Genomic DNA, 10,575 nt, shown 5'->3' on the forward strand with positions numbered 1-10,575 from the left:
AAAAAAAAAAAAAGAAGAAGACATCATAAATAGCCCAATAAAGGTCTTTTAGATGAGTTATACAGAACAAACTTAGAAAAGACTCTAAAATAAATTAATGACATATATTTCATTTATTTTATAATTTTAGATTGAAACTGAATTATAAGTAAGAAATTAGGACAGGATTAAAAGAGTTGAATTAAAGACGGGGCTGGCTGGGTACAGTGGCTCTCATCAGTAACCCTGGTGCTTTGTGAGGCCAAAGTAGGAGAATCACTTGAGGCCAAAAGTTCAATACCAGCCTGGGCAACATAGCAAGACCTTGTCTCTACAAAATTATAATAACAATAACCAGGCACAGTGGCATATACCCATAGTCCTAGCTACTCAAGGGGCTGAGGCAAGAAGATGACTTGAGGCCAGGAGGTCGAGACTGCAGTGAGCTATGATGGCACCATTGCACTCCAGCCTAGGCCACAGACAGCCTATCTCTAAACAAAAACAAAAAACAAAAACAGGGCATATGATTTGAATGTTAAAATACTGAAACAATGTATTAATCAAACTGACCTACTTAGAAAATTTATTTTTGGACACTATCTGTCCATAAACTACTAAATAAAAGTAAAATCAGTAATGACATGGAATATCTTTGTATTAGTCCATTTTTACACTGCTAAAAAGTACTACCTGAGACTGAATAATCTATGAAGAAGAAAGGTTTAATTGGTTCACAGTTCCACATGGCTGGGGAGTCCTCGGGAAACTTACAATCATGGCAGAAGGCAAAGGGAAAGCAAGGCACATCTTACATGGAGGCAGGAGATGAAGTGAGTAAGCGAGATGGGGGGAACTGCCAAACACTTTTAAAGCATCAGCTCTTGTGAGAACTCACTATCATAACAGCATGGGGGAAACTGTCCCTGTGATCCAACACTCCCACCAGGTCCCTCCCTTTACCCATGGAGATTACAATTCCAGATGAGATTTGCTGGGGACACAGAGCCAAACCATATCAATTTTATTACTTGATTTTATTGATTGAGACAGAGTCTCACTCCAATGCCCAGATTGGAGTGCAGTGGCATGATCTCTGCTCACTGCAAGCTCCGCCTCCAGATGTAGCTGGGATTACAGGCACGCACCACCATGCATGGCTAATTTTTGCATTTTTAGTAGAGACAGGGTTTCACCATGTTGGCCAGGCTGGTCTTGAACTCCTGACTTCAAGTGATTCACCTGCCTCAGCCTCCCAAAGTGCTGGGATTACAGGCATGAGCCACCGTGCCTGGTCTAAAAAAGAATATTATTTACTACAAGAAAATGTTGAATGAGTGGGCCTTCCTTTGGGGTACACTATTTTATACCTGCATATATACCTGCTGGCAGCACACACCTGCGTACAGACTATGATATAACTCTGTGTGTATGGCAATGGCAGGGAGTGCTTAAGGCTTAGAACATAAAAAGGACTTAATAAATATTGAACTGAAGTGAAATTACTTATGTGCAAAGGGTAAATTAAAATTTGGAACAGAAAATTCGATGGGTAACTTGAAGGAATTTAGCATACAAATAACTAATGTGAATGTAAACTCAAGACAGTTATATAATTCCATGGAACTGTCTACAAGTGTCCATGATGGGGTCCAAGCTCAGATACTTCCTCTGACTTTTTAATAATTTAACATTAGTCAGTTGCCTGTTGATACCAAGGACACATAAAACGTCTTTGCTTATGTGATTTTTTTGAGCAAGTAGATAATCTTCACATGCATTTATGAAGAATTTAGTGGTTAGCAAAAGAACTAAATGCTTAGAAATAAGCTGAGGTAACTAGATTTCCTCTCATCCTCAGTAGCAACAAATTTTCTTGTTGCAGAGGCCTCAACAAGAATAAAGGGAAACAAGTCATAGTTTTAGTATCCACAAATGGGCTGTTAGTTGTAATCACTGTTTATCCAGCCATATTACCACTGAAGAAACCCTGCTAGGACAATCCAGCAGAAGACAGTTATTTTCAAACGGTGTGAAGATTATCTATTCACTTTGCAAAAAAGAGTCCTAATAGGACTTCTTTAAGGAGCATGACTCCTGACTTTTTGAATGAGCAACTCCTCCAGAAATATACCTATTACATAAAAGTATATTTATATGTATAAAAGATGACTAAATAACTGAACTAGCTTAGACTTCAAGTTCCAGGCGTCACAAAGTTAATGTGTTAAAAACACTAGAGATTGTAGGCTGGGTACAGTACTCACGCCTGTAACCCCAGCACTTTGGGAGGCTGAGGTGGGAGAATCACTTGAAGTCAGGAGCTTAAGACCAGCATGGCCAACACGGTAAAACGCTGTCTCTACTAAAAAAATACAGAAATTGGCCAGGCGTAGTGACACATGCCTGTAATCCCTGCTACTCAAGATGCTGAGGCCTAAGAATTGCTCGAGCCTGGTAGGTGAAAGTTGCAGTGAGCCGAAATTGCTCCACTGCACTCTAGCCTCGGCAACAGAGTAAGATTCCATCTCAAAAACAAACAAAAACTACTAGAGATTGCAACAAAAAATAAACACCAGTAGTCATTCAAAAAAAAAACAAAATTCCTGCTCAATGTGAATGCATTTATGATTCCCAAGAATTCCTCTTCTATACTCAATCAAATATACTAGATTTATATGTTACAAAACATAATACTTTCACATAAGTTATAAAGGCAGTGTGAGTCTATTAGAAATAATTTGTAAGAAAAATAACTTTTCTTCTGTTAACTAAAAGGTAGGCCTAATATTTTTCCAGAATTTGTGTCCACTGATAGTAATGTATACACACACTTACAGGAATTAGAGAACGCATGCAGAGAAAAGGGAGAGTTAATTGTACTAAAAACCAGGAATGAAATAGTCACCAAAAATAAACACTAAATTTGTCACCAATTTAGAAATCAACACAAAAGATAATTTAATCCCAATGTCTGTAAATTAATTGATTCATGAAGGGATGGAACATCTTCCTAGGACTAACTTCTAGGAGAATTTTATGTGTATCTTTTTATACATATGTATACTTGGCTTCAGTTAAAACACCAAGTGGAATACAATGAATGAATGAGAGCAATGGCTTGGCTACTGTGCTTGGCTTTTCAGCCTGCCTTGCAACATGGTACCCTGAGATGACAGAGGGAGGAGTGGATATCTGCAGTGTGCTAGGAGTAGAACAGGGCTGTTCTCTACCAAAACACTTCTGTTCTGCAGGATGTGCTCTTTGTCAACATTGTTATCCATGACAACAGGCAGAATAGACAGTTTGCCATTTGGCAACCCCCCAAGTCCAGCTCCACCAGCTACTATCCTACCCTTAAGCAGTTTTTGTTGTTGTTGCTGTTGTTGTTGTTTTTAAATTTTTTATTTACTTTTAAAAGATGGGGTTTCACCATGATGGCCAGGCTGGTCTTGAACTCCTGACCTCAGGTGATCCACCCACCTAGGCCTCCCAAAGTGCTAGGATTACAGGCGTGAGCAGGTTTTTAAATCTCCCATTTCTACTACCTGAATGACAGAGATAATAATGGTACTTATTCCCCCAAAGAGTGTAGGAAGATTGTGAAGATTAAACGTGTCAACATAAGTCAGTGCTTAAGGTGCTGCCAAGCACATACAAGCCAATAGGTTAGCTATTTTGTTTGTTACTGAAGGGTCTTATGCCCTGCACTGCTCTGGGCTTCCAGAGCCTCCCTGCCTGGTTCACCATCTGGGCTTGCTCCTGTTGAAGTCACATCAGTCCTCCAGCTTTTCCCTAAGGATCTGTTCTCTATCAAAACACCTTCCTTATGCAGAACAGTGCTCTTTTAATAACATTGTCAACCATGACGAAAGGCAGAATGGGGACTGATACCTTGGGGTATCACTCTTCATCTGTGTAACACCGGGTATTCTGATGATCTAAAGTGGTAACAGGATAATAATGCAAGAGCTGGGGTAGGCACTAGCCATCCTCCCACTCTGCAGAGTCAGATGTGGCTGAACACTCAACACTAGCAGTTTTTCCATAAAAGAGGTGTGGAAATCAATTTCCATGAAGATTTCAAACTGCTCAAATTTATACCAAGAGGGTAGTCTACTTTTCCCGCTAAAAAAACTTGAGTGTTTTTATATAGTCCAGCTTTCTCTCCATAAACAGTTCACCTAAGTCAATTAAAAATTGGTTCCTTTTCTGTGTCGTCTTTAAAAGAAAATCAAATGCAACCAAGTTATAGCAACACATCCCAAATTTCTGTTAAGTTTCATGTGGTTTTAGTAACTCTTCCTTTCACCACTATTGCCAAAAATGCTATATAGTACATGCATTAGAATGAGTTAAAGCAGGCTGGGCACAGTTGCTCACGCCTGTAATCCCAGGATTTTGGGAGGCCGAGGCAGGCAGATCGCCCGAGGTCAGGAGTTCAAGACCAGCCTGGCCAACATGGGACAACCCTGTCTCTACTAAAAATACAAAAATTAGCCTGGCGTGGTGGTGGGCACCTGTGATCCCAGTTACTTGGGAGGCTGAGGCAGGAGAATCACTTGAAGCCGGGAGGTGGAGGTTGCAGTGAGCCAAGATTGAACCACTGCACTCCAGCCTGGGGAACAGAGTAAGACTCTGTCTCAAAAAAAAAGAAAAAAAAATAATGAGTTAAAGCATATGAAAATAAACTTGGCAGATTTTTACGACTATTATCACCTGTCCAGAAAGCTCCAGATGTAATTGGTCACTATAGGTACAAAAAACAGAAGGACAACTTAAGGTTGTAACCTGAAAATGGAATTTTTAATGCAGAAAAATCTATGTCGACTTATACACATAGTAGCCACATCCCTACAGGATACAGTCCCCTATTAAGGCACTGGCCTGTAACACACCACAGATTAAAAATGAGTCACAGGACCCTGAATCCTTGATCCTCTCTCTCCTTCTCTGGTTCTTGACCCAGTGAAGGATCTGATGATACTATCATCCTCTAATTGCCCTGCAGGTGCGAGATTTTAATTGCAGCACCTAGGACTTTATTCCCATTCACTAGGCACCTTACTCAAACAAGTTGGAGAAGAAACATAATACATTTTTTCTCACCTGTCCAGAATGAGATTTGGAGCAAAGATGAGCTTGCCAGGGTGGTCAATTGAGCGCCACATCAGCCCCACCATTAACACCTCCAACCAGCAGCTCTCCAAGAGCCGCACTTGGTCCAACAGGCTGAGCTCCACAAAGCCTGGGGAAAGCAAGAGGTAGTGAGACACTCCAACCCCTCCCCCTCAGCTCCCTGTGTCTGTAGAGATAGAATGGCAAGTGTTAAAACACTAAGAAAACACAAACCATTAGGGAATCGATATTTTATAGATGTGATTAACTGCTCATTAAAGGAAGAAAACTTTTAAGTTAAGCTGTGCAACCAGTTTCCAGTCTTGGACCCCTTCTAGAGACATACTTCATTTAGAGTTTGTCAAGCACTATGACCTGGGCTCAGAACCAATCATTGTTAGCTGTGTCCTAATAATTCCTCTGCGCTACTGAGAAGGTTAATGTTTGGCTGCCAGTCAGAGGAGCTGCCTGTCTGACCTGACCCAGTCCTTGACTGGGATCAGAAGGGATCCAGGAATGCTGTAGGTGGAGGTTGCAAGTAGAGACACGCAGACAGCAGTGCCAGCCTGCACAGAAAGCCAAGGACTCAACAGCAAGGATTTCTCTGATTGCTTAAAATTTCACATCCAGTGTTAGGATCCTTCTTCTCGGTAGAAGCACTGTTTCTGGGTGATTCTATCCTAAACAGCAAATATAGCCCAGGCACAGTGAGGCACACCTGTAATCCCAGCACTTTGGGGGGCCAAGGTAGTTAGATTGCCTGTACCCAGGATTTGGAAACCAGCCTGGCCAACATGGAGAAACCTCACCTCTACAAAAAATTAGCTGGTCACAGTGGCAGGTGCCTGTAGTCCCAGAAACTCTGAAGGCCGAAGTGGGAGGATGGCTTGAGCCCGGGAGGTCAAGACTGCAGTGAGCCAAGATTACACCACCACACTCCAGCCTGGGCAACAGGGTGAGAGCCTGTCTCAAAAAAATAAATAAATAAAGAGCAAATATGGCCAGGCACAGTGGCTCACTCCTGTAATCCCAGCACTTTGGGAGGCCGAGGCAGGAGGATCATGAGGTGAGGAGATCAAGACCATCCTGGCCAACATAGTGAAACCTCGTCTCTACTGAAAATACAAAAAAATTAGCTAGGTGTGGTGGTGCATGCCTGTAATCCCAGCTACTTGGGAGGCTGAGGCAGGAAAACTGCTTGAACCCAGGAGGCAGAGATTGCAGTGAGCCGAGATGGCGCCACTGCATTACAACCTGGGCAAGAGTGCAAGACTCTGTCTCAAAAAAAAATAATAATAAAGAGCAAATATAACAAAGCAGCTCCTGACAACCTAATAACATACGTTGGTCACAATACTGATTGAAAACAGGTAACCTCTGGGGAGGGGAGCACTTTTAAAAAAAAGCAGAGAACACCAGGGCTTCCTCCACAAGCCATGATAAAAGGAGAGGGCCATGTAATATAAATATGGTAACAAAAGACAGAGCATTGGCATGAAATGGACTCTGGTTTGAACCCCAGCTCAACCTCTTTCTAGATAGTCACTTAATCTCCCATTAAGTCTTTGTTTTTCTTATAGGAAAATAGGGGTAATAATGCCTATCTCTGAGAATGTCCTATAGGCAGGATCTCTTATCCTTATTTTACAGATGAGGACACTATGGCAGAGAGAACACATGTGGTTCAAGTCTTGGAACAATTATAATGCCAATTTGCATAAGGGAGAATTTCATGGTGTTATGAATGTAAAGATGGATAAATACTTTCTAAATCCACATGCTATGCTCAACTTAGTTTCCTAATGTGTATACACCTTCCCAATCTCACCCACAGTGGTAGACAATAAGCCTACCCAAGAGAGATCACAGTTCTTAATCTTGTAGATATTCAACAAGATTAAGGCTAGATGATAATTTTTTTGTTTGTTTGGACAATGACTATGCCAGCTAGGAGCGGGGGGAAAATCACACCTTCAGACTATGCCTATGTTTCCTGAAAATTTTTCAATACCCCAGGTTTAATAAGGAATAATGCAGCTGAAAACTTCAGATTTCTTATGGCACAAAGAAGGGGCATAGCTTTCAGCAATAACTAATTTCACTACTGCTCTCCATGTGTGGTCCTGCAAACTGTGTTTGAAATACATTTAAAGCAAAAACTAGAGGAAAGTGCATCAGTACTGTCTCCTCTGGGAAAAAGCAGTGAAAATAAAGTAATTCTGGCAAAGGTGAAAATGCTAGACAAAACAAAATACAACTAGAAACCAAAAAGTCCTCAGGAAGCTCAGGAGAAATGCGCCCAGGCCAACAAAAGTCCCCAAATGATACTGTCACTGCAGGCCTCAGTTCCCCGGGCTCTTTACCGGGAACTGCTCTTCCCCCAGCTTCTCACCCCTCCTCATCTTTACATTTTCCCAGTACACTTGCTGCATTCCAGGCCATGGGAATGCCCCCAGTGGCTCAGAACTTGTAAGAGACTTCATCAAGGACTGTAAAGAAGGGCATGGGGAAGCTTTCACAGGGTACTGCCATTCTATGTTAGAATCCTACATTCACTCCTCCACAGAAACACCAAGTCAAATGATAATTAGCTGGTAATCTTAGCATCATACAGCTCTTCAGGTATATATTACAAATGGGTTTGGGAGAAGTGATCATTTTAGAGGATGGAAAATGCAGGTTCCAAATGATAACTCATGAGTCACTAAGCTCATTTTTAACTCAATGGCATTCCAAGTTTATGGGTGCATTCAGGATTCGTGTAACTTCAACCATTGATTTACTCTATTTGTCCATACATACTTATGTACATAATATTCTCTATTGGAATAATCATTTACAAAATTCTATTTAACATCTGACAAACCTTTCACTTCCAAACCAGTCATACTGCACCCTACCCCATCCTACCCAAACATGCCCCTCCTTTCAAGGTGAGGAGTTCACAGCCAAAGGACGGGTCAATGTGGAGCCCAGCTTTTTTATTTATTTATTTATTTATTATTTTTTTTAGACAGAGTCTTGTTCTGTCATGATCTCGGCTCACTACAACCTCCGCCTCCTGGGTTCAATCGACTCTCCTGCCTCAGCCTCCCAAGTAACAGGCACCTGCCACCATGCCTGGCTAATTTTTGTATTTTTAGTAGAGACAGGGTTTTGCCATGTTGGTCAGACTGGTCAACAGCTGACCCTGTATTCCGTCCTCCTCGGTCTCTCAAAGTGCTGGGATTACAGGCGTGAGCCACCACACCTAGCTGAGCCCATCATTTTAACCCTGTTCCAGGTTCCAGGACCCTAGGATTTCTTGCCCAAATGACCCCAATGATTCCAGAGCCTGGGTGGGTTCCCTGGGTCCATCCTCCCAGACTACCTCTAGGCATGAAAGGTGGCCAACAGGTGTCTGTAGCAGATATGGACACATAGGATGGGGTTTGTGCAAGGTAGTATGGGATGCATCTGTCCATGGGAAAAGAAGGGAGTCAAGAATAGAAATGGCTGAGTAATGTACAGCTCTTTCTGCACTACTATGTCTGGTACAGAACTCAGAGGAGTCTCAGAATTCTAAACCGGAACATGGCCTTGTTGAAGGTAGGTATGCCAAGATGGGAGGAAAGAACATATTGCACTCGAAAGTTATAAATCCACCTGTGGAACTGTTAAATACCTAGGCACAGCTCGTGGACCTCTACTTTGTACTCTTGCCCCTTAAATATTAGCAGCAGGCCTTTCTACAAGTACATGGAAAACTAACACCCAGAAAGCCCTACCTGGAATCTTCTTGGCCCAGCTGATCATGTGTACCAACTCCTCGTCGGCCAGCTTGGTCAGGGACATCATCATGGAGGCCTCGGTGAAGGGCACGCTGGGGCGACTGATCAGCACATGGGGCGGCTCGGCCTCCAGGAGGGTCAGCACCAGTTGCTCCGGGCTCAGGGCGCTCAGCAGCAGCTCCCGCACTCGGGGCACGTGACCGCCACTTCTCTTGGCCTTGCCGGCGCAACGCAGCTGCTCCTCAGCATTTCCCTGTCTCCGCACAAGGCGGTACCCACATCTCTCTCTCCGGGAGCCTGAAGAGGAAAGCAGAGTCATTCGAATTGCCAGGGTAAAACCACAGTCAAGTAAAAGAAGCCTGACTCTTCAGCCCGTGGGGCACATATCAAAGATTCTATGGTCTTGACTGTACTAGCAAAACCAACAACATAACTTTTCAGCAACTTTTTAGGTTTCCATTTCCAGGTCATCTATAGATGCTAACTCCATTTCTCTATAAAGAGCAGTCATATATCTGTTTCCAAACCATGAAATTAGGAATTTTCTTCAGGTAGGAAAATGGGAATATTTCCAAAGGTATCAAATAATATACTTTTATTATAACACATACTTAAAATGTTTATATGCATGTGTGCATATGTTTATATTTCTTTTTTATACTTACACAAAACAAGTATATTTCAAATCACTAAGTGAAAAAAATCTGGAGAATATAGAAGAGAATAAATTTTGGTATAAACTCTTTCAGTCTTTTTAATGCTTTTATGTTTTTCCATGTTTTATACACAAAATTATTTATTTATTTATTTATGAGCCGGAGTCTCACTGTGTCACCCAGCCAGCAGTTCAGTGCTGCGATCTTGGCTCACTGCAACCTCAGTCTCCAGGTTTAAGCAATTCTCCAGCCTCAGCCTCCTGAGTAGCTGGGATTACAGGTACCTACCACCACAGTTGGCTTTCTTTTTTTTTTTTTTTTTTTTGAGATGGAGTCTCGCTCTGTCACCAGGCGCCAGGCTAGAGTGCAGTGGCGCAACCTCGGCTCACTGCAACCCCTGCTTCCCAGATTCAAGCAATTCTGCTGCCTCGGCCTCCCAAGTAGCTGGGACTACAGGCACACGCCACCACGCCCAGCTAATTCTTGTATTTACTTAAGTAGAGACGGGGTTTTACCATGTTGGCCAGGATGGTCTCAAATCCCTGACCTCAGGTGATCTGCCCATCTCAGTCTCCGAAAGTGCTGGGATTACAGGCATGAGTCACTGCACCTGGCCTTTATACACAAAATTAGATTGTAGTATATACACTATTTTACTTTAATTGTATTTTTGAGAAAGAGTCTCACTCTGTTGCCCAAGCTGGAGTATAGTGGTGCAATCATAGCTCACTGTAGCCTCCATTTCCTGGGCTCAAGCAACCCTGCTGCCTCAGCCTCCTGAGTAGCTGGCACTCCAGGAACATGCCACCATGCCCAGCTAATTTTAAAATATTTTTGTAGAGATAGGGTCTATGTTGCCCAGTGCTCAATAGTTTGACTATTTTCTCAGAACCCATTGGGCATTAAAAATCATTTTTAATGTTTGCTAATCTAACAAATGACTAAATCATCTTGCTTTACTTTGTATGTTTAAATTACTAGCAAATTTGATTTATATGCTTATTCTTTGTATTTACTTTTTTTTTTTTTTTTTTTTTTTAATCGTTTGCATT

At 42.2% G+C, this 10,575-nt stretch overlaps 1 protein-coding gene across 2 annotated transcripts in view; it reads right to left on the minus strand.

Moving 5' to 3' along the window:
* ESR2 (estrogen receptor 2) overlaps positions 1 to 10,575 on the minus strand; it is a 69,516-nt gene that overhangs the window by 26,702 nt on the left and 32,239 nt on the right. For both annotated transcript variants that reach the window (XM_037740448.1, XM_017533973.2), the window contains exons 6-7: positions 8,865 to 9,164; positions 5,089 to 5,227 (exon numbers count right to left, since the gene is read on the minus strand). In XM_037740448.1, the coding sequence (XP_037596376.1) occupies positions 5,089 to 5,227; positions 8,865 to 9,164 (439 nt within the window). The remainder of the gene's footprint in view (positions 1 to 5,088; positions 5,228 to 8,864; positions 9,165 to 10,575) is intronic.

Source organism: Cebus imitator, unplaced genomic scaffold (assembly GCF_001604975.1).
Source record: "Cebus imitator isolate Cc_AM_T3 unplaced genomic scaffold, Cebus_imitator-1.0 Scaffold83, whole genome shotgun sequence".
NCBI lineage: Eukaryota > Metazoa > Chordata > Mammalia > Primates > Cebidae > Cebus > Cebus imitator.